This window comes from Neofelis nebulosa, chromosome 2, assembly GCF_028018385.1.
Source record: "Neofelis nebulosa isolate mNeoNeb1 chromosome 2, mNeoNeb1.pri, whole genome shotgun sequence".
NCBI classification, from domain to species: Eukaryota; Metazoa; Chordata; class Mammalia; order Carnivora; family Felidae; genus Neofelis; species Neofelis nebulosa.
This window is the reverse complement of record NC_080783.1, coordinates 125068166-125093256: the sequence shown is the minus strand read 5'-3', so window position 1 is coordinate 125093256 and position 25091 is coordinate 125068166. Positions and strand designations below refer to the sequence as shown.

Genomic DNA, 25091 nt, shown 5'->3' with positions numbered 1-25091 from the left:
GACTCCTAGAAATAGAGAATAGAATGGTGGTTGCCAGGGGCCGCGGGAAGGGGAAATGGAGAGATGTTGGTCAATGGGTACAAACGTCCAGCTGTAAGATGAGTAAGTTCTGGGCAACTGTAACTAACACGGTGACTGTAGCTATCGTGACTGCACCTAACAGGGTAACTATAACTATTGGTACTGTATTGTAAACTTGAAAGTTAAGAGAATAGATCTTAAAATTTATCACACACACAAAACAATGGTAAGTATTACTAGGGGCAGGGCTGGGGAGGGGAGATGCAGGTGCTAAGTAACCTTATTGTGGTAACGATTTCACAACATATATGTGTATCAACTCATCACATTGTTTGTATACCTTAAACTTACCTGTGTTATATGTCAATGATATCTCCATAAAGCTGGGAAAAAATAAACACTGAACGTGACCTCCGTGAGCAGGAGGCTTTCTCCTGACTGGTGAGGTGGCAGGAATAGTCTGCAGAAAATGGCAGCGTTATTTGACTGCTTCAGTCTGTGTTTCTTCATTGTGTCTGGTGAGAGTATGGGACACTGACCAGTTGTAAAAACTGAAATGGCTCAAGGGATTCCAGAGTATTTCATGCTTTTCAGAGTTGGGACTGAATAAGAATTTCATTATATAAATTATTTTTTTAAAATTCATTAAGGTCCTATTTGCCTGTAATGACAGAGGCATTTCCAGATTTACAGAGATCTCAGGGGCACCTGGGTGGCTCAGTAGCTTAAGTGTCCAACTCTTGGTCTCGGCTCAGGTCATGATCTCACGGTTCATGAGTTCAAGCCCTGCATTGGGCTCTGCGCTGACAGTGCAGAGACTGCTTGGGGTTCTTCCTCCCTCTCTCTTTCTGTCCCTCCCCCGCTTATACTCCCTCTATCTCAAAATAAATAAAATAAACTTAAAAAATATTTACAGATGGGTCTTCCAACTTCATAACAGTGAAGATGCTCTTACAGATAGAAGACGGAACAGAAAAATGAGATGGCATTTGAAATATAGAAAATAGAGGTGACCAGTAGGAACATATCTATAGTTGTTAGCTTATAGCAGTTATTAAGGGCCTTGGTGTTATATGTAAGTCAGTTGATGTTCTTATTGTTGTAAGGTGCTAGTCAACTCACTGGGCCCTGGAGCTCTTGTCTCAGCCTGTGTGAACTCTTCCTCACTTTCTAAGAACCAGCTATACTGGATTTCTCTTAGTTCCTCTGAGCACTGTGTTCCTTCCCACCTTGAGTAAAGTGTCTTTGCATGTCCCACTCCCTCAACTCCCCTGCCCCCCCCCCCTCACACACACACCTTTTTTTGGCCTAGCTCGTTCCTGTTTATCTATCCTTCAGGTTTCAGCTCCAGTGTAACTTACTTAGGGATGTCTTCCCAGACTGCCCAGACTTGGCATCTAGATTGGAGATTTGCACAGTGTTCTGTACTGATCTTTCATGATGCCCTTGTGTTTGAAATGCTGCCTTCTGGGATGCCTGGGTGGCTCAGTCGGTTAGGCGTCCAACTTCAGATCAGGTCATGATCTCGCCATTCGTGAGTTCGAGCCCCACGTCAATCTCCTGCTGTCAGCACAGCCCTCATCGAATCCCCTATCCCCCTTTCTCCTTGCCCCTCCAAATAAATAAACATTAAAAAATAAATAAAAATAAACAAAAAAAAAACCCAATGTCTTCTTTAATGTTCATCTTCCCTGCGAAACTTCAAGTTTCATTGGGTGCCCTCTCATTTACTGCTTTACCCCCAAGTGCCTGCCACTCTGGACTCAGTGCATACTCGTCTACACAATAGCTATGGCCCTTTCAAGGAAGTGTAGGCTCTTAAGAGGGAGCTCTCATTCGTTTGTACTCTCATAAGCCTCTACAAGGGGAGAGATTCATCAAAAGATACAGATAGATAGATGGATAGGTATGGGGGACAGGCATTGTAGCATGGGGCTCCAGTGTAGATTCTGGAGCCAGATTGACGGGGTTCAGATTCCAGGTTTGCTACATTTAGTGATGTGACCTTGGCCAAGTTGCTTAATCTCTTTATACCTCAGCTTCTCTGTAAAGTGGAAATAACAGGAACACCTACCTCAAAGGTTTGCATGAAGAGTGAAAACACACAGCATATAGTATGTATAATAACATTTCTAAAATAACAGTTCTAGTGGTCAGTGTTCTCTATTTCCCATTCTCTTCTCATTCTTACATCTTCCCCCCAGAAAGAGCAGAAGGGTTTTGAGCTTTCTTCCTGCTTGGACTTGTTATCCCCAGTGGTGCTAGAACACAATAGATTTGAATGGTTAATTTAGCCTTATTTTGCATTTCAGGATAGCCAGATAGCATCTTGTGAATCCATTTAAAAATATTGATAAATAAAGAACAGAATTTGAGGAATTAGGGTACAAACTATAATTAAACCTACTTTTAAACACAGAGCATGCTGCTTCAATGAAAATTTAGTATTTTGAGTGTTAAAATCAGTTTCATGGTTTAAGAAACACAGTTTAGGATAAAGTTGTATAGAGACTATAAAGAGTGCTGTATCAGATGAGGATTCTCTTCCAAAATTTCATGTATTCAAGGATAGAGAGGGTCAAATGAAAAATCAAAAATACAAAAGTAAACTGATTCATTCATTCTGTATGCTAGATACGGGTATTAATCTGTAAAAACAAACCAAGGCTTGGCCCTCAGCTGACAAACTTCTATGTTTAACAACTGTGTGAGATAATTTTGAATGACTTCTGTGTCATAAAATATATTTTACTATGAAATATGTAGGTTGACTTCCTAGAAAAGTCTTGTTCAAATACCATTTGCAGTTTCACAAACAAAAAGACTACCGTTTGATTTATTTTGTTTTAGGAGCACCCTGCCTTAACCAAGGAGCCAATATGGAGTATATAGATTTGGAGCCCCTTTGGAGCTTATGTAGATCTTCTTACCACTTTCATGGAGCTTGCTCCTACTTCTGTAGAGCTCACGAGGTGGAGGGAACAATAAAATACACTGCTAGGTCTAATGGGAAAGGACTAATGGTAACGTTAGTTGTATTGAGGTAGTTAGATTGAGTGGTTGATTGGGGGAAGTCACTTGACTGTCATACAGTCACCATAGTAAGGAAGAGAACCAGGACGTCGTTATGCCCATACTTTTTGCCTTTGAGGAAAACAGATTTTTAAAAGTTGATAGCATCTCTAGGTGCGGTTCTAAGACTAGAGATTTCTAAAAGAAGAGTTATGTGAGGAATTCTTATGGGTACACAGAATGCACTGAGCAGCTCACAGTTTTTAAAAGATGTATATGATTGGGACACCCGAGTGGCTCAGTCGGTTAAGCTGTGAACTTGATTTCAGCTCAGGTCATGGTCTCATGGTTCATGAGATCAAGCCCCACCTAGGGCTCCATGCTGACAGTGCACAGAGCCTGCTTCTGATTGTTTCTCTCCCTCTCTCTCTGCCTCTCCCCTGCTCATGCTTACTCTCTTTCAAGATAAATAAACTTATAAAAAATTCTTAAAAGATGTATATGCTGACAAATGGAAGAAGCACATGATCACATTAATACAGAGCTAAGTAGACTGTAAGAAATGAACATTTAAGAATTTTCTTCTCTACAGGCCAGAGCTCAAAAGTAGCTAAGATACTTCAGAGAGCACGAAATGCTTTTAAGGTGATGTCTGGAGCAAGAACAACAGGAAGGAAAAAGGAAGTAGGCTTGCTTCATCGGAAGATGTTGTTAATGTTAGCTGTTTGCAGGCAGAAATCAGACATTTACCATTCTTACTTCGCTTCCATAATCTGGAACTAGCAGAATTACTCTTCCAACAGTTAAAGGAAAACAAACAGCCTGAAATGGGAGAAATTAAATTTAAAAAAATGAGGAGGTAGTAAAAGTTCCATTCACTTTAAACGAATGTACATTTTCAAAACTCAACTGAATCGCCTCCTGGGAGTTGAAGGCACTGAAGATTTTATCTCCGGGTTATTGTCAGTATTCTTTATGAAATCATGGGGAATGTGGAAAGTACCAGGAGACTAAAGAGAGGCAAATGTTCCAGTTTCCAAAAAGGCATGAAATGGATTGTGAAAAGCCAAGTCCACTTCCTTAACCTGAAACTGGCTAAATTTGAAGAGATTGAAAAAATATAAAATATTTTAAGTGTTTAGAAAAGAATAGGATGGTGACCATGAATCAGCGTGAATTTATACGAACGGGATATGCCAAACCAATCTCATCCCCCACCCCCCGATTCTGTAATTACCGCTGGATTAGAGAATAGTACAGTCATGTGATACCTTGACTTTAGCAAGTGGTTGACAAAGTCTCTTCGACTATCCTTATGGAAAAGGCAGTGAGATTTTGACGATTAGATTGATTTACAGCTGGTTCCATGGCCACAACCATGCTGGCATGCCCTAGGGTTTATCTAACTAATAACCTATGTCTCTATACACGGATTCCTCAGAGAGAACTGCTATTGAATATTAATTTGAATATATTCAGAAAGTATGGATTTATACTTAGGAGTTCTTTTGACTAAAGATTTGTATTTTGAAACTTGAGTGCCTGGATTTATTCATATGATTGACATTTCGGTTACAGACTTTTCCACTCCTGAGCTGTATTTGTAAGGTATATAGATCTATTTTTAAGTTTCGCGAATAAACTTATAAATCACTTAGAAGTCGGGGAATAATCTTAACACTTAAAGCAAAGGCTGCCTGGGTGGGCTGGGTGGCTGCCTAAATTATGAAGAATCTTTCCTCTTACTTGTTGAGTGACAACTGTATTAACCCCAAGGCAATGTTTTTTATACCCTTGAAATGTCAAGTTTCTGTGAAACTCTGCCTAAATAAAAGACAGAAGTTTCTTTACAGCCTGATAATCTAGATATACTCAGCAGTGTTTCTGTGAGTTAACGTTTCTGTTGGCCTTCTAGTAATTCCATAGTCATCTGCCTACTCAGGATATTTGTGTTTTATTTTTTTTAAAGCAAATTCCCTGGAATCCAATCAAAGAGGGAACTATAATATTCTGTCCCCTTACAGATGTTCCTTTGGTTTCTTGAGGCAAGGATGTCCATGATGACCACTACATCCAGTATATTTTACTGTTAATTATTAATCTTAAAGAATACCAACCCATATGAGTTGTTAATCTTTTTTATAATTGACATTTCAGTGATATTTGTAATATTTTGTCTCCAACTTTGAAGGTGCTGATAACTTTTTTGAATGACTCGCACATTTTAAATAAAAGATCACATTTGTGAAACTGTCCCTCACCCTTTTCTTTGCAACTCTTTATCTCCCTGTTGCATCCAGAATCTCCGCAGGGGTTGTGGGTGATAATTGAGAGTGCAGTTCCAGCCCTGATAATCCTGGGTATGATTCTTGGAATCTAGTTCTTTCTGCTTTACCTGGCCTCTCAGTCTTAAGATCTCGTAGGTCCTTGAAACAGAAAATGTGGTGTTTTAACTTCAATATCCACCTTAAGAATCCCTGTATGCTGTAACTTGTGGTCTGTGATTTTTATTATGGCTCTGTCTTTCATCATATCTAATTTAATGGATTAAATCTGTTTTAACTGGATTAAAATCCAATCTGAGTTCTTAGCATTTTATAGTTACCTCTGTGAGCTATACCATATATTGCAGCAAAGTTTCAAATTAAAAAAAAAAACACAACAAAATCTGAGTTAAAGAAAAAGTTTTGACTCAGATTGTCTGTTTGAACTACAGAGGCATTATCCTTTATCCATATAGAGTGTATTCATGAAAATATGTCGGATAGCAGGCTTTTAGATAATTGGAGCCTGTACTATAATATCTTAAATGGGAAAAAAAATAATGATGTATTCTTTCTCAATTCATAAACTCTAAACGCCTGCAAATATCACTAAGACTTCTCAGCACCTATAAAACAATCCATCAAAGGTTTTGGGTAATATTTATTACAAAGCATTTGGAACACACCTTACCTATTTACAAAATACTTAATAAACTCATTATTGGGTATGTTTTTGTTCAATAAGAAATGAGACTGTATAGTACTGATTAGGAATTAGGTTTTTCTTTCACCCAGTAATGAGCAACTACCGTGATGAAAATGAGAAATGGTGTAATGTGATTCCATCTGAGTGGAACTCAGGTTGGTGGAGCTCTGGAATGCCCGGAAGAAGCAACTTCTGGGACCAGGGATTCTTCTGTGTTATCCCTGTAAATATCTGTCAGGCTTTCTTCTTTGATCACAGACCTGTCTCCCTTCCTCAGCATCTGTTTTTGGCAAGGCAAAACAGGGACTTTCTGGTTTGTGTTTATTAGTTTAGGATCCGAATGTTATCTCTACACTTTAGCAGCATCCTGGTTTTCTGCTTATATTAACACCGTCTCAGTTGGTTTTGCTTGTTTATACCTGTGAGAAAAGACCAAAAAGGGGGGGGGGGGGAGGATTAGAAATGTTACATTATGAAATAATAGTTGAAAGAATGAACTGATATGTGGTAACCTTTTCGCTTATCTAACCTTGTCATAATTAAGCTGTTCCAAATAAACAAAGAGTGTATTTTAATCACCCAGTCATTTCTTACTCAGTACAGTAATCCATTCTGTCGTAGCATTGCTCTTTGGTAATCATGTGAAGCCTTATCTAATGAACAGTGTTTGGATTGCTTTGATTTTCATTTCAAGTTCAACCTTTACTATAAATTCACTGCTATCAGATTTCTGCAGTCCTCCGTTTTTCTGCTTAACGTTTCTCTGAGAGCTCTAACAGTCCTCTGTTTAGCTCCCATTTCCCCCACAAATAAGAAAAAAAAAATCCATCATTCTCTTATTTATTCATATTGGATCTAAGAGTCAAGTGAATGGACAGAAAATGCCTGTTCAGATAGGCAGAAGGCTCTGAGGTAGAGCCCATTTGGCTGACCAGTGCAGGTGGAAGCATGGTTGGTGAGGGGTAGGCATGAATGGTTTTGGGTCAGAGATGGCTAAAGCTAGAACACGTGGAAGTTTGGATTTTATTCCAAGTGCGATAAGTAGTCATGGGGGTGGGGTGGTGGTGGGTAGGCTAAACAGACTGGTGATTATCTGGCTTATGTTTGTAATCTCACTCTGGCTTCTGTGCAAATGGTGGGAACAGGAAGGAGGCACGAATGGATGCAGGGAGTCTATTAGAAGGCTGTTACAGAATTCCAGATGGGAAATGATGCTGGCCCAGATTAGGGTGGAGGTGATGGGAATGGAGAGAAGTGGACAGTATGGGATATGTTTTGGAGGTAGAAATGACAAAAGTTGCTAATGGAGTGGATCTGGAGGATAGAAGTGAAAAGGAGAAATCGGAAACTTCTGATTTCTAGCTTTTGGGTTTGTTCTGCTGGGTTGACAGTGCTATTATTTGCTAAGACAAGGAAAACTAGCATGGAGGAAAACTTGGGGGAGGGTGGAATTAAGAGTTCTGTTTTCAGGTGAAGATTTGAGGTGCTTATTTGACTTTCAAACATATCTGCAATATACATGAAAGAGTTTGGTGGCTTTGGAGCTGGGTGGACCTAGGTCAGGAATCGAGACATAAGAACCTAGAAGTTACCTGTATGTAGATGGTATTTAAAGCCAAAGATGGAACTTACCTTGGGCATTTGTCATATTCTCTAACCTATACCTTCTCCCTCCCCTACTACTGTAAAATTATGCCCACATTATATATTACAGGTATGTATATTTTAGTACTATAATAGTTTGTTTTTAGCAAAACTTTGTTTTTAGTAAAATACTCTGGTTTTTTTTTTTCCTGTTTATAGCTAAAAGCTTTAAGAGCATTCAGTCACTAGCATCAGTATCTAACTGGAGATCTAACAGTTCTGTGTTTTTTCTTCTGTGTGTGTGTGTGTGTGTGTTTTTTTGTAGGCAAAGTCATTAATAAAGATTTGCGACATTACCTGAGTCTTCAGTTTCAGAAAGGATCAATTGACCACAAATTGCAGCAAGTGATCAGAGATAATCTCTACTTGAGAACCATTCCGTGTAAGTATGAGATGGAACAAAAAGGAAAGGAGGCCAATATATCCTTATTTAATTAATCAAACATGTAGAAATAATTCAGTAGAGTATCTCATATGAAATTGGGAAGACTAAGTTGGAACACTAGATTGAAACAAATACTGGATAAGGAGAAACATTTTCAGAGGTCATGCAGGGCTTGTGCTTTTAAAATAGAAAAGCTAGAAGATTCTATATTGTAACTTTTTAAAAAAGTCATTAGGCTTTAAGAGTTTAGGATTAACACAGGTACATTTTGCTAACCTGATTTTCTGTTATAAATCAGTTCCTAGAGTTTAGTCAGTAAGAAGACTTTTTTTTTGCTCTCAATGCCTTGTACACTGAGAACAAACATTTTTGTATTAATTATTAGGACATTACTAACTTTAAGATCTGCCCCTCCTTCAGAGAAAAAAAAAGTAGCACGCTGTGGCATCTTTGTGGTAATCCATTTTGAAGTTTTATCTAGATGTTTGTATATCTATTCCAGTTGCCATAGTTTTCATAGGACCTGGTTCTTGTTATAATGATGCGTGTGTGTGTGTGTGTGTGTGTGTGTGTGTATCACATAACAAGAAATCACGTATGCTTACGTTTTGGTTTTAGAGCAAGTTGGGGAAGAACAAGCAGTAAACAATAAAAAGACCTAAAAAGATGTTCTAGTTTGTTTTCTTTTTCAATGTGTTTGTAACTCCTTGTAGATAGTAGCTCTCTGAATGGCTCTGAAATGTCTTTATTTCTTTTTCTTGTTATTTACTCTTACACAGTGTCCAGTCCCTCACCAAGCCTTTCTAATCACGTTCCTTCAGTATCGATCCTCTGTACTACCTTAGACCCTCACCCTTTCTTGCTTGGACTTTTTTTTCTTTTAAAACAAATAGAATTGTGTAGCGGCAAAGAGCTAGGTAAAAACTCTAGATCCTTGGACAAGTTACTTGATTTTCCTGAGCCTCAGAATCTCCATATGTAAAATGTGAGTAACAAGAGATAACCTTATGTAGTTGTCAGAATTAAAATGGGAACATGAATGCAAACCTCCTGTCCTGGAGTAGCCGTCAGTGCCTGTCCCCTTCCCCATTCGAGCTGCAGCCTCGCCTTCCACCCACAACCCCTCCACCTGGTCTGTCTTTAAAGTGTACGTTTGAATCAACTCCTGTCCATCTACAGCTGTCCATCTACAGTTTATCCTTCAAAGTCTCGCAGTGAGTACAAGTCCAGACTCTTTAACGTGGTATAAACTGTTCTGGTTTTTGCTTTTAAATCCAACTCCTTATCTGCGATTTCCTCTAATAAATCTGCCTTGTCAGATTTCAGAATCGCAACTCCTGCCTCTTTTTCTTTGCATTTGCCTGGTATATCTTTGTCTGTCTTTTTATTCTTCCATCTTTCTGAAGCTCTTCATTGTACGAATAGTGGTGGAGACTTTGTAGCCAGTGTGAAACTTCGTGTATATTTATTGATGGGATCGAGGTCTTTAGTCTCTGTTTTGTCACGGCTTTCTGTTTTACCCATATACACATCTTTTATATAAAACCTTTCACCAAGTAGTCTATTTTATATCATCTCTCTCTTTTTAGAAAGGTTTGTATCCTTATTCTAATGGCTACCTTAATATTTTTATGTAACACCCTATTCCTCCTTCCTTCTTTTTGTTTTTGTTCCAACTGTGAGCAATATTAAATGATCTAGTTATTGCTTCTTCCTCCCTCCCATCACGTGACTTAAAATAATATCTTCTTACTACAAACAAACAAATTCAACAAGCTTTTCATATGCTTCCCTCATTTTCACCATTTTTTGATACTTGATCTATGTCTATATTAACAAAGCAAACAGCCATTACCTACGGTACTCTCACCTTTATACTCATCATTTATTCTTTATCCTGTGGGCAAATACATACTGAATCTAACTGCCAATTCTTACGTTGTTGTTTCTTCAATAACTTTGGTTTTCTAAAGCTTCTTCATGAGATTTCTGAGGAAGGAGTCAGAGGATCATCGTAGTTGGCCTGTGGCCTTTATACTTTTAAGTTTGTTTGGATGTATATGAAATATTTGGCTCATATTTTCTTTCCTTGACTATCTTAGCTCTGTTAGTCAATTATTTGTCTTATGGCATAAAGCATTGCTCCTTGAAAGTCTGAAAACAACCTGATATTTATTCCCTTCTAAGTAACTTGGTATTTTGCCTGCATGGGGTGTCTCAGGGTAGCATTCATAGCTCTTGAGCTCCCTCTTCCCTTGTTAAAACAAGTTAATAAAAATACGTACTTGTACTTTCTGCCGTACTCTGCACTTTTACTTGGATCTTCTTTTAAGTGTACTTGTACTGTCCTAGTTTTGCAGTTTTCCCTCAGTGTGTGGTTTTGTCCTAGAAAGGAGCTATAGTTTATTCAGTTTTAATTCATTAGATCCAAACAGCTGCAGCCTTTTCAGATCCTAACAGGACCTATTAACCTACACACTGAAGTGCCCATAACTCCTCCAAGAATGCAGTGATATATCGGTAACAGTTAACACACCAAAAAGTCTGTAATTACCATTCTTTACTAAAAGATACTAACTATTCTTGGGGACAATTCTGATTCCAGGTCTGGGACAAGGAAAGTATAAGATGAGCTTGTAACATCTAATTGAACCAGAAAGTATGTAAATGCCTGAAAAACTATGGTGACATATCAGAAGCACATTTTCAAAAAAAGTCATCTAGAAGGGGTGCCCACTGACAAAACCTGAAACAATTTGAGCAAAAAAATTAATAAGAGAAAGAAAGACTTCTCCATTGTCAGACACTGCACTGTAGAAAGGACAAGACTGTGATTCCTAAGAGAAAGGAGACTATACACGAAGGAGTCCTATGGTTCCTCGGTCTTCTGCCTAGAGGCACTTTCCGGGCCACAGCACAGGGAGGGCGAGCCCAAGCAGAGTACAGAGGATTCTGAGTTGAAGGGACAGAAATCTGAGTTCAAGAAGTCTGAAGTGCCTGAGATTTGCAGGACAGTGTCAGAGAAGAGAGAGCTCTAAAGAAAAGGAGCTCAAATAATCTGCACAGGTGTCCCCTTGAGTCTGTTGCTGAAGACCAAGCTGAGAATGTATAGGATGAGACTCTACATGGCCAGGCAAAGACTCTCTGGGAACTGTAAGGCTAGCAGTTTCCAGAGCTTACATAAGGCTGGGAGAATCTGAGTTCTAGCCCACCTGAGTGAAGAGACCTCGTAAAGGTTATGGCTTACTAGTAGGACTAAAATTGGTGTAAGCTCCTTGGAACCCACTTTAACAAAGTTTAATTAAGCAAGCCCCAAAATATCAAGCAGATATGCATATGACTTAACTGTTAGCAGAAAGAAAAGAAGGGAGGGAGGGAGGGAGGAAAGGGGGATTATCAACACTCTTTAAAGGAAGACAACAAAATCTTGACACTGAATAGCATAATATTTAAGTGCCCAGCGTCTAATAAAAATTATGAGATGAGAAGAAAATATGGCCCACAATCAAAAGAAAAGTCAGCTGATAGAAAAAAACAAAACAGAAATATAAACACGTATAACCATACCACACATTTAGAGTCATAAATATGATCAAGGATTTAAAGAACCATGTGAATAAAATTAAGAGAAAATGGAATATTTTTTTAAAAGAACTAAATGGAACTTTAGAAATTCAGTGGATAGGCTCAATAGCAGGGTAGAAGCTACAGAAGAGAAAAATCAGTGAACTTGAAGACATAGCAATATAAATGAATCAAACTGAAACAGAGACATAAACTATTTTTTTTAAGTAACCAGAGAGAGACATTTCTACTTCTACCGTGAATGACTAACTGGTACTAGATTTACCTTCTTACTGTAAACAGCTAGCAATTGGTCAAGATATATGTAACAGCTATTTTCAGAAATAGGATTATAGGCAGAACAGGACTGTGATCTGTTCATATTGAATGATGCATACTGTCAAAGCAGACATGGGGAGGAAACAAACAAGACATATGGTGAAATAGGCTGAAAAAATTTTAAATTTGACGAAAACTATAAATCCGCAGAACTATGGATCTCAACAAACCCCAAACAGAAGAAACGTAAAAAAAACACATCCAAGTGTATTATAATCTAATTGCTGAAAACCAGTGATAGAGAAAATGTGAAAGACAGAAAAAAGATACATTAAATACAAGGGAATAAAGAATGACTGCAGACTTGTCAACAGAAACCAATACAAGCCAGAAGTCAATCAAATGTCATTTTCAACATGCTGAAAGGAAAAACTGCCAACCTAGATTGCTACATACAACAAAAGATTTCTACATCCTTAAGAGAAATAAAGAATTTTTCAGACCAAAAATAAATAAATAAAAAATGGTGAGGGAATTTTTTACCAGCAGACTTGCACTATAAGAAACAGTAAAGGAAATGCTACAGATGGGATGAAAATGATACCACAGTGATAGAACTGGAAGGAAGTAGACTACTTCTTAACTAGAGTTCAAGATTTCAACACCCTCTTTAGGGAAAGTAAGCAAAAAATCACTAAGGTGATTCTGACCTGGATAACACTTTGAACCAACTTGACCTAATTGCTATTTACTAGAACATGCTTCCCAACAACAGAAGACTATACATTCTTTTCTAGTGCACATAGGACATTTACAAATAAAGACCATACTCCAGGCCGTAAAACAAGATTCAATAAATTTAAAAGGATTTAAATTATACAAAATATATCCTGTGATCATAAAGGGATTGCAAGAAATCACTTAACAGAAAGTCATCTGGAAAATCTCTGAATATTTGGAAATGAGCACACTTCTAAATAACTTGTGAGTTAAAACCACAAGGAAAATTACAAAATATTACATCAACATCTCAAAACATAATCAAACCCAACATACCAATACTGCTGTTACAACAGTGTTTAGAGGGAAATTTATAGTGCTAAATACTTAGAAAATAATAAATATGTCAATCAATGATCTAAACTTCTACTTTAAGAATTTAGTAAAAGAAGACCAAAGTAAACCCAAATTAAGTAGAAGGAAGGAAATAATAAAGATAAAAGCAGAAACTGATAAACCAGAAAATAAAGAAAAATCAATGAAACCTAAAGCTGGTTCTTTCTGATCAATAAAACTGGTATACTTCTAGCCATACTGTTCAGGTGACGAGAGAGAACACACTATAACAGCATCAGGAGTGAAAGAGATAGCATCATTAAAAATCCTACAGATGTTGGGGGGCGCCTGGGTGGCGCAGTCGGTTAAGCGTCCGACTTCAGCCAGGTCACGATCTCGCGGGCCGTGAGTTCGAGCCCCGCGTCAGGCTCTGGGCTGATGGCTCGGAGCCTGGAGCCTGTTTCCGATTCTGTGTCTCCCTCTCTCTCTGCCCCTCCCCCGTTCATGGTCTGTCTCTCTCTGTCCCAAAAAAAATAAATAAAAAACGTTGAAAAAAAAAATTAAAAAAAAAAAAAAAATCCTACAGATGTTAAGTGAACAATCAGGAATAGTCTGAACAACTTTGTGACCGTAAACTCAACAACTCAGATGAAATGGAAAAATTCCTCAGAAGGCAAAAACTACAAGTGCTCACTCAAGAAGAAAGAGATAACTGAATAACTTCTAAGTTTATTAAAGGAATTGAATTTGTAGTTTGTAACTTTCCCTCTAAGAAAGCATCAGGTCCAGATGGTACAGGTGAATTGTTCCAGATATTTAAAGAAATAATACAAATTCTACACAGATTCTTTGAGAAAATACAGGAGGAGGGAATTTCTCAACTCATTCCATTCTAAAACCAGACAAAGACGTTAGAAGAAAATAACATTAGACACAGTTTTTCGTGAACATAGACTTAAAACTCCTTAAAATATTTTAGCAAATCAATATATAGCAATATGTAAAAAGGATAATACATTATGACCAAGTGGTATTTGTCCCAGGAATGCAAGGTTGGGATAACATACGAAACTAGTATAGTAATAGACTGGAAAAGAAAACAAAACAAAAAAACCTATGATCTTTTCAAATAGGTGCAGATAAAACATTTGACAAAATTCAACTCCCATTCATGGTGCTTCATGAGTTCTACCAGCGCACCTGCTGATTTCCTTGCAGTTTCCTGATGAGTTTGATGGGCACCCCAGTGGCTCCCCACATTTCAACAATATCCCCTGTAAGTGGTTTTCTACTGGGTTTCTGGCAAGTCCAGCCAGGGTCCCGGATGGTTTTGTTAGGTTCAAAACACCCCCCACCACAGGCAGCTTGCTGGTTAATTTCATCAGTACTCCACGAGGTTGTTCCCTGTCCATCAGCCTTGACCCACCAACTGTGAACCAGATCCATCACTGCTACCACACCTTCTCCACACAGGTCTGAATCCCAGAGTTTGGGAGCGTTCTTCCCTTCCAAGTTTGTTCCTCATTGGAGTATTCTCCCTCAGCTTTAGGGTGCTCTTTTATTTCCTCTTAGTTAATTCCTTGTAAATAGTTAATAATTGGTTATATTAAGCTGGCCTCGTTCAAGTTACCATGTTTCTCTCCTGTTTGGATCCTGACTAATACAGAATCAGTACTGGTAGTGGTCCCAGGACACAGACCTGCCAGGAAGGAATTTTAGATTTGGTTGTGTTCTTGGGCCATGAGCACAGTGCCCTGCTCGTTCCAGTGGAAAGCCGGGTGCTCACAGTTCATGACAAGAAGTGGCATCACAGTTTGATCCCCGTATAAACTGCGGTTCGTTATGATGAAGAGTTAGCTGAACCAAGCACCGTGGGAACCCACATGACTGCTGCCCTTGACCATTATGGCGGGAATGATGGCCACAAACACCGTGGTATGGATCGATTCTCCTGAGTGTACCAACCACTTTAAAAATCAAGTGGTTTGTTACTATTATAAACTTATATAACAAGATTATGATAACACTTTTCAGCACTTCTCTCTACCTGATACAGACATTTGCTAATAGAAGACATTAAAAGATGGGAACATTAACACAAAATAAATGCCAAATAAAAATCAGTTAAAATTTGGAAGAGTACTGCACATATATAATATTTGAAATTTTCACTCCTAAAATGAAATTATAAAGCACACAAGTATCAATTGTATTAGCCGATAGTTCTGACTTTGCTTGGTTGCAAATATTCCGGTATAGAAAATTTTTCCATATTGCATCGATGCTCTTCAAATTGTTAGGCGCTAGTCAGTGGTCATTTGAATAAGCTTGTTTTCTTTTTTAATGGTGAAAATATGTTGTCTCCTTGCCCTGATGTTGGTTTTGCCATTGAAATCCATATTGCTTCTACCTTAGATTTTAGACCAGTTTCAGATTTCAGGTTTGGAGTGTTCCACAACGATGTTCACTTCTCTTCGCATTTCTTCTATTATTTACAAAGCACTGAAACTCATAACACATACTCAAGCAGTGGAAAAGGCCAAAGGACATTGTTGGATAGTATTCAAATAATATTCAGATCTTCCTTCAAGGTGAAATGATTACATAGAATCCCATGTCAGAACTGCCAACTTAAGGACTTGTTTTGCTTTCAAAACCTGTGATTTTTTTTTGGGAATACCAGTCATAGGATTTATATAAAGTATAGACGCATTTAATCTCACTAATACTGTATTTGCAAGAAAGACTCACTGTTAGCAGACAGGGCCTTGACCTCACACCTGTAGCCCAGGGAACAGCTGCAAGTAAGACTGACGAGTGCATTGTGACTGCTGCTCTCCCACGTGCTGCTGTGGAAATGCCAACTTTACCGTTTGGTTTCACTTTTCAGTATTTTTTGCTCTTGATTTCAGTTGATATCCTTAGATTCCTTCAAATCAGTAACGTGTCTGTCCAATGATTAAGCTTTAATTCTCACAGGAGAATTGTAATACTTTGTTTTCGCATTTTCCCTACCAACTGATTTTTCTTGGGCTTTTGAAAAAGTCAATTTGCCAAGAAAACTTCAAGAAGGAATTCTTACATGAAAACCCTAATGTAAATCAACTGCAGCTCTCATATATGAGTTGGTGAGACTGCAACGTATACTAACTTTAGGGCATTTTCTTTTAAAGTTAAGCATAGACTTACCATACGACCCAGCCCAACATAAATTTAAATATATGTCTGCCCAAAGACTTGTAACTTTATAGCTTCTTTATTTAGAATGTCCAAAATCTGGAACCAACCCAAATACCCATCAATGGTAAATGCATAATCAAATTTTGGTGTATTCAATAGAATACCACTTAGGCAATAAAAGTACATTGAATCACAACAAGGATAGATCTCAAAAGCCTCCTGCTAAGTGAAAGAAGCCAGATACAACCCACTACTGGAATCAAATTAATGTATGATTCTGTTTCTATGAGATTCCATTAAAGACAAAACTACAGTGACACCAGATCAGTGGCTGCCACAGGGTGGGGACTGCAAAGAGGCACAAGAAAACTTTTCGGGGTGATGGGTCCCCACACTCACAGAATTGTACTGTTAGAATTAGTGAATTTTGATTGTAGGTCAATTATATCCAAATAAAGTGACCAAGTGGATTCCCACAATTGTATTCTTTCTGTATTCTCAATAATTAGAAAATGGAAGTTTACAAAAATATTTATAATAGCATATAGGTATTTGAAATGCCTAGAACTTAATCTCAAAAGAAGTGTAAAGACTTCTATGAGGCAAAACTAAGGGACCAGGAAGAAGATGTAAATATACTGACAGATTTCTTGTTCCTGGATTAAAGATTCACTATGGTGAAGATAACAGCTCTCCTCAAATTGATTAATAGATTCATTCTAATCCCATAAAAAATCCAGCATTTTTAACCTCTTTCTCTGATTCCAGATTTTATATGGAAGGGCTATAAATGGAAAAAACAGAATAGGTGAACTTGCTCTCCTAAATATCAAGATTTATCATGAAAATATAATAATTACAGCACTGTGATAATGGTGCAGGAATGGTCAGTGGGTAAATGGGATGTAATAGAAAATCCAGTCACACACCTAGTTTTATGTAGAAGTTTCTGTATAAGATTTCTGTGACAGAAGTAATATGCCTGATCAAAGGGGAAAATAATTGACTTTTCAATAAATTGTGTTGAATAACCTTCTGGAAGAAAACAGAAGCCCGACCACTATCTCCCATCAAGTCAAGAGAGATCTATTTTAGTGCATTAAACTATTAGGTGTAAAAGGCAGAGTTGTGATGCTTTTAACAAAGAATATAGAATATCTCCGTGGCCTTTGGAAGGATTTCTTCAACGAGGCACGGAAGCATTAGCTATAAAGGAGAGGATTGATAAATTTAACTACAATAAAATGAAAAACTATTATCATTAAAAGACCATTAAAAAAGATGAAAAAAATCACAGGGTAGGAGAAGATACTGTCTGTTCTGCTACAACATTGGTTTCTATAATAACCAAGTTCATAGATGATTGGTAAGTAGGTGGGATAATGATATCAATTTAATGGAAGTAATATTGGTTCTTTCCATTTCCTCCAGCAAGCTAATGTTTTGTGTCATCAAGTAGCGGCAAGTAGAAGGAATATACAAACATAGTTGAACGTTGTATGCACCACACGCGATGCCCGTTCGCCTTGATTTGGCCTCTTCTCAATTTGAACATGTGCTTTATCTTAAAATCATTTATTGCACATTTTGCCTGATCTTATCTTCATTATTTGGTAGCCTCAACCCTCCTCATACCCCTTCCTGTCAAGCTGTCTATTCATTTCTTTGTTTTTAAGTCATTTTCTGAAGACAAAGAATTTTATTTCGTCTGATGTTTTTCTTAGGAATTTAAAATCTTTTAAATGGTATTAATATTTTTAATTGGGGGGGGGTTATTGGTTTTGCTAGTGCTCTGGTAACAAAGTTGCGCTAGGTTGTGAGAAGTCAACTCTGACCCTATTTTCTCCATAACCTCTATCTACTATTTGGGGAACACAGTTTTGCATAGAGCACTGTTTCTAGGAAGCACATTTCACATATTTGCAGAAACTCCCCCTTTGCGATGCTGTATAAGATACAGCTATTTCACATTTTAACCTCTCTCCAGTTGGATTGTAGCTTTCAGTAGGTGGTGTCTTTCAATTTTAATTGTCATTTTGTTTTCTGTTTTAGTGATAAGATAGTGGTGCATTTTAGAAGCCGTTGATTACTGAGATTTGATGATGCACGGTCGTATCCAGAATGTAAAGAAATACAAACCAAATTTTAGAAGACCGGCAAGGCAATAGAGAAGTGGCAAAAGCCTTGAACAGTCACTTCACAACTGAAGAAATATCTATGGCTAGTAAATATTTGAAAAAGAACGTATAATCTCAAAACCCAGTTGTACATTAAACACACAGTGAGATGCCTTTACATGTCGGCAGAAGTTTAAAAACTTGGCACGTGTTAATGTGGACCTAAAAGAATGCATATGGCATGATTCTATTCATATGAAGTCATAAAATAGGCAAAATTAAGCTACATTGCTTAGGAATGCATTACATAGTTGGTAAACATTTGAAAGAAGAAAGGGAATCATCATCACAAATATCAAGATGGTGGGTACCTTTGGGGGTGAGGGGAAGGAGAGAAGTATGATTGGAGGCATTCAAGAGGGCTTTTGGTGCCCTGGTGATATTCTCCTTCTTCGCTTGGATGGATTTGATATATTACTACTTGTTAAACTTTACATATATGTTTTATGAAACTTTCTATAGGTTTCAGAATAAAGCAAAAGAGGGGAATGGTCAGTTTTATCAAATGTTGACACAAGGTCGGGTAATATGAGGACTGAGACTCGAGCGTTGGGTGAAGCAAAGTGGAGACTCCTGATGAATACAGCGGATTGTCTCAGCGGAGTGTGTGGGGCAGTGACCTGATTGGAATGGGCTCAAGAGAGAGTGAGAGGAGAGGAGTTGGAGACTGTGTGCAAACACGATTCAGAGGAAGTTTTACGTAAAAAGAATTATAGTGGTTACTGGAGGCAATACAGAAAGTTTTACATTAAATATATAGAGTATCAGGAGAATATAAAGATAAATTTTCTGGAATGCTGAAGACAATGAGGTAACGTAGAGAAAGGGAGAGAACTTTTTATGTGTGTGGGATTATACATTTTTGGGGATAAGATGTGAAAATTTGTAATAATCCATATTTGTTAAGAGAATTAACGTTAAAGCTACTTTTTAATAAGTCTTGGAAACGTATATGTCACACATAGCATTTCATACCTCTAATGGAAAGAATCATGAACATCATCTTGCTCAACACCACTTTGCAGAAAGAGAAGGAGGCCCAGAAGGATTCAGTGCTTGCTTAAAATTCTGTTAATAACAATTCTAGACTAAAATATAGAGTAACTCCTGCCCCTTGGATCAGTGCTCTTTTTATAGTGTTAACTGTAATATGGTTTTCTCTTAAGTCGAGTTTTATATAATCATTATGTGTTATAGTAGAATTTATTTGGATAATATTTTAATTAGCCTTTCCCAAATAACAAACCAGCCCAGCACTTAATGACTTGAAATAACCATCATGCATTATTTCTCATGATTCCATGAGTCGGATGACTCAACTGGGACAACTCTTGTGGCTGCGGTCATTGGCACCTCCACGCAGATTGTAGGGGTTAAGATGGCCTCACTCACAAGTCTGGAACCCTGGTGCTGTTTGTTGGGTGAGGCTCTCTCATCATAGTCTAGACTACACTTCCATGCTTGGTGGTGGAACCATTCTAATAAGGTAAAGATGAAAGCCTAGACTCCTGAAATTGTACAAAATCACATCCTCCACCTTAAATTACTGAAAGCAAACCATAGATCCAGTCTAGATTTCAGAGATGAGGCAGGAGGCTGCCCCATCTCTTGATGGGAGGAGGTACAAAATATTGTGGCCACATTTTTCATCTATCACAGATCATTATAAATTTTAAATTTAATCATTAAATTTATTTTCCAGTGTTAACTTTTACTTTATATGGAGCTAAGAGCTAGTAGCTTTTTGGGGAATCTAACGATGTAGTTTAGTCAATATATATGAAAAAACAAATTTGACCAAAAAATATTTAACAAGAAAGAAAGTTATGTTTTCCAGATTTTGTATCCTCTGTGAGATAAAGCAGATAAAGAAATGCTCATTTTTATAAGAAGTTGGGTAAGGATGAGGGGGGAAATTTGTTGAATACAGTCTTTGTTGCTTACAGTGTTGGCTTAATTGTTATTTTCTGAGATTGTTACCATTAATGGTTTATTAACATCTTTATGGAGTTTTTCATGTTATAGAATGTAATGCAACTAAAAAGTAAGAGCAATTAATAATTTCCCGTGAATTATAATAATAGCATATTTCTAGATACTGCTAATTATATTTGTGTAAAATGTCATGTAATTTACTTGACAACTGTCTATATTGAGTACCTGCCGTGATTCTTTCACTGTGCTAAGACTTGGGGCTATTACTTTGAACCACTTAGATGTGATTCCTTCATGTTCCATACCCCAGGAAGGTTTCTTGAAGAAACTTTTTTTTTTAATGTTTATTTTTGAGAGAGAGGGAGAGAGAGAGAGAGAGAGCGCACACATACACATGGGGAATGGGAGGGTAGGGGCAGAGAGAGAGGGAGCAGAGGATCCAAAGCAGGCTCTGCACTGACAGTGATATGGGCTTTGAACCCACAAACCGTGAGGTCATGACCTGAGCTGAAGTCAGTGGTTTAACTGACTGAGCCACCCAGGCGCCCCACTAAAGAAACTTTCTAAGCCAGGAATTAGCTGAGGTAAGAGTGGGAAAGGGAAGAGGAAGTCTTCCAGAGAAAAGAATGGCTTGGACAAAGGCCTTATGGAGGTGAGCAAATCCAAGAAACATTAAAAGAACTGGGGGAAAAAAAACCCTCTTATGTTTAAAGCCTGGAATATGAAAGGAGTGAGGCAATAAAGAACCTGGAAAGGTAGAGTGTGGACTTTAGTGCTAAAGATCATGGGAAACCTTTGATTGATTTAGAGGATTTTTGCCCAGATGATTGTTTTAAGAGAAGCCACTGGCTACAGTCTGGGTAAGGAGAGTAGCCAGGGAGAGCAACGGTTGAACCTAGGAGACCATAGATAGTGATATGAATTAGGTCAGTGTGAGAATGAATTAAAGTATATAAATCCTAGAGATATTCAGGAGATGGAATCAACTGGATTTGTTGACTAGATGTGGAATAGAGAGAAGAACCTAAGATGGCGGACTTGCCAGTTTCTGGCTTGGAGCGCCATTAATGAACAGGGAGCAGAAGTGGAGGAAGAGGTTTGGGAAGGCATTCTTACACAGGATTTGCCACAATATCCTAACTCTGTGTCCTGGCTAAATATTTAGATCTCTTTTTTGTATTCTCTACTATTTGAAATAATTTTTCTAGTATCTAGAACTGATAATAAATTTTCAATTTAATTCATATTCCATAAAATTCAGTCAAAGGTAGCAGTGCTTCCGTAACTTGAATTTATACTTTTGATCTGAAAGATTTTGCTTTAGCATGAATTCTTTAATAGACAGAAATTTAGTATTGTATTGCCATAGTATATTTCATTAAACAGTGTATTTCTGAAGTGTTTGAAATGACTTAATAATAGCTAAGGTGTAATATGTGAATACCTATCTTAAGCCTTAAGCCTTTTATTCATTAATCTAAAATAATTTCATAATTAATATTTGTCCAAGTTTTTAAACTAGAGTTTATTACAAGAACCTTTAAAAATTGTGTCTCTCTTTTTATTGTCCTTCATGATGCTAGGAAGTAGAAGGTTAGCTTACATTTATTCCAGGGAAGAAACAAATGTAGCTTGATGAAAATGAAGTCTGTATACACCTGAGACTAATACTGTATGTCAACTTTGCTTCAATTAAAAAAAAAAAAAAAGAATACCATGTCCCTCAAAATATGAAATATGAATCTGTCATTGGTAGATTTATCTTTCCTTCAGATGTTAAGTAGTGATAAGTGAAGTAAAAGAATTAACTGTTGGGGGCGCCTGTGTGGCTCAGTTGGTTAAGCATCCAACTCTTGGTTTAGGCTCAGTCATGATCTCACAGTTTGTGAGATCAAGCCCTCCTTTGGGCTCTGTGCTAAGAGCACGGAGCCTGCTTGGGATTCTCTTTCTCCCCCCTCTCTCTGCCCTTCCCCTGCGCTCACTTGCGCGCACGCTCTCTCTCTGAAAATAAATAAACTTAAAAAAAAAAAAAAGAATTGTGTCTTAGAAAGTTAAGCTTCCTTTGACACTAAAACTTTTTTTAGTCTTTGTGGTTCAAATTTCATAGCTATCTGTAGATTTTATTAAAGTGTATTTAGTCATTCTACATTATCTTCCTACTCTCACCAAAAAATGTTAAATCTAAAATTTTCTGATCGTCATTCTAGAAGGTACCATATATTCAGTAGTGTGTTTCTCCCATGTGTTCTCTATAGACTGTATTTTCTATTCTCAATATTTTGTAAGTTTAAAAGCACTTTACAACCTATTTTTTTTTTCTTGTTTTTTTTCCTTAGGCACTACAAGGGCCCCCAGGGATGGGGAAGTACCAGGGGTGGACTATAATTTCATTTCTGTTGAACAGTTCAAAGCACTGGAAGAGAGTGGCGCATTATTAGAAAGTGGAACGTATGATGGTATGTCCCTAAGTACTGACAATGGCAGCAACCTAGAAAACTATCTGAATTATTAGAAAACTGACTAGAATTATTTCAAAGGAAATTTGATCAGTAAAATACCATCTTTGTAAAAAAAAATTTCTGTTGGTCTTTGGGAAATTTTTCTTTTGGTTAGGCTCTTTGTCATTTGCTAACTAAAATGGGATTAAATAATAAGCAGAAGCATTCCATCATATTATGAAGCTGATTGTGAAGAATGTACTGAAATCATTCAAACTGGCCAGTTTGCATATTTCATAGAAATTCATATTCATCGTGTGAACTCAACATGTGTTTGTTGATTGCTCTCTGTTTGTGGTTGGGAATCCAAATACTGTGCACTTTAAAAAGTCTACACAGCTTGGCTCTCTTGGAGAAGAGAGAACACAGATGGGGGGGGGGGGAAGAACGAAAATAGAATAATTGATTTTCTTTTCTTATCTCTTCTCTACCCACTTGATTCTAGGAAGCAGAGACTTAAGATCAGTTTCAGTTTTTAAATTTTTTTTTTTTTTTCAACGTTTTTAATTTATTTTTGGGACAGAGAGAGACAGAGCATGAACGGGGGAGGGGCAGAGAGAGAGGGAGACACAGAATCGGAAACAGGCTCCAGGCTCCGAGCCATCAGCCCAGAGCCCGACGCGGGGCTCGAACTCACGGACCGCGAGATCGTGACCTGGCTGAAGTCGGACGCTTAACCGACTGCGCCACCCAGGCGCCCCAAATTTAAATTTTTTTTTTTTTTCAACGTTTTTAATTTATTTTTGGGACAGAGAGAGACAGAGCATGAACGGGGGAGGGGCAGAGAGAGAGGGAGACACAGAATCGGAAACAGAAGATCAGTTTCAGTTTTTAAATGAGGCCACGTTCCATCCTTTGTTCCCCCTTAACCTCCGCTCTCCCCTGGCAAGCTTGTCCGCTCCATGGTTTCCCGTACTCCCTCATCATTGCTTCATCACGCTGTCATGGTTGCCTTTTTCACAAGCTTGATGAAGGCAGCATCATGTCTTTCTTATTCAGAAGTATCCTTAGTGTCTAGAAATGGTGTTCAATAAACACTGACCTTGAGTTCAGCGTATCCAAACATGCATTTGTGTGTATCCAAAAGAGAAATTCGTAATTTCTCTCTTTAGCTGCACCCTGGGCTCAAAACAGTGGAGTCGTCATTTGCTTCCTCCTCTCTCTCCTATTCCCACGTGTCTGCTACCAAACCTAGCCATTTCTTTGTCTGTAGCAGCTTTTCCAGTGCCTTTCTTTTCACTCTCACACTTCCTTGTGGGCCTTGGACTGGCTTGCATCTGGGCTACTATGGTTCATGTCATTTGTTCACCTTCTTCCCTCCGTGCTCCCCACCTGCCCATTGCTGTCGTGCTAGCCTTCCTCCGGCACAGCGCTGCTTGTGAATCCTCTTCAGAGTCTTCTGTGATTTGCTTTTGCCTGCTCAGTTTGCCGCAGCTACGGGTTCTGAGCTTAGCTCCCACAACTCATTCATTCATTCGTTCATTCATTCAGCAACCCATTTTTTTTTTTTTTAATTTTAAGTTTATTTGATTATTTTGAGAAAGAGCTAGCAGAGGAGGCAGAGAGAGACAGAATCCCAAGCAGGCTCCACGCTGTCAGTGCAGAACCCAGTGCAGGGCTCGATCCCATGAACCATGAGATCGTGACTTGAACTGAAATCAAGAGTCGGAGGCTTAACTGACTTGAGCCACCCAGGCACCCCTCAGCAACCCATTTATTAAGTCCCCACTATATGCCAAGCAGTGTAAGAGGGAATAGTGATACTGTAGTGAACAATACTGAAATGATACTACCTTAATAAATCCCATATCTAAATACGAAGTTAGTAAAACAAACAAAATCAAACATCAAAAGGAGATGTTATGAAGGAAACAAAAACGAGATTTTTTTTTAATTTTTTTTTAACGTTTTATTTATTTTTGAGACCGGGAGAGACAGAGCATGAACAGGGAGGGTCAGAGAGAGGGAGACACAGAATCCGAAACAGGCTCCAGGCTCTGAGCTGTCAGCACAGAGCCCGACATGGGGCTCGAACTCACGGACTGCGAGATCATGACCTGAGCCGAAGTCGGACACCCAACAGACTGAGCCACCCAGGCGCCCCAAAAAACAAGAGATTTAAAGAAAATAGTAAGAATATCAAAGATAAGGTAGCCTGTGAAGGCTTCTGAGAGGAAGTGACCCCTGCCGTTTTATATTTTTATGCAAATAGCCTATTCTCATTCACCTCCCTCTTAGTGGCAACCAGACTGATGTGTTTAATATGTATGCTTTTGTTTGTATGCATTCTTGCAAAATGTGTATTGTGCACCTCGTGTGCATGCATTTATTATTTGCATGCATTTACTCTTTATTCTAGATCTCATTCAG

At 38.1% G+C, this 25091-nt stretch overlaps 1 protein-coding gene across 3 annotated transcripts in view; it reads left to right on the top strand.

Annotated features, from left to right (window-relative positions):
• MAGI3 (membrane associated guanylate kinase, WW and PDZ domain containing 3) overlaps positions 1-25091 on the top strand; it is a 251668-nt gene that overhangs the window by 142779 nt on the left and 83798 nt on the right. For all 3 annotated transcript variants that reach the window (XM_058716161.1, XM_058716160.1, XM_058716162.1), the window contains exons 2-3: positions 7913-8029; positions 22560-22679. In XM_058716161.1, the coding sequence (XP_058572144.1) occupies positions 7913-8029; positions 22560-22679 (237 nt within the window). The remainder of the gene's footprint in view (positions 1-7912; positions 8030-22559; positions 22680-25091) is intronic.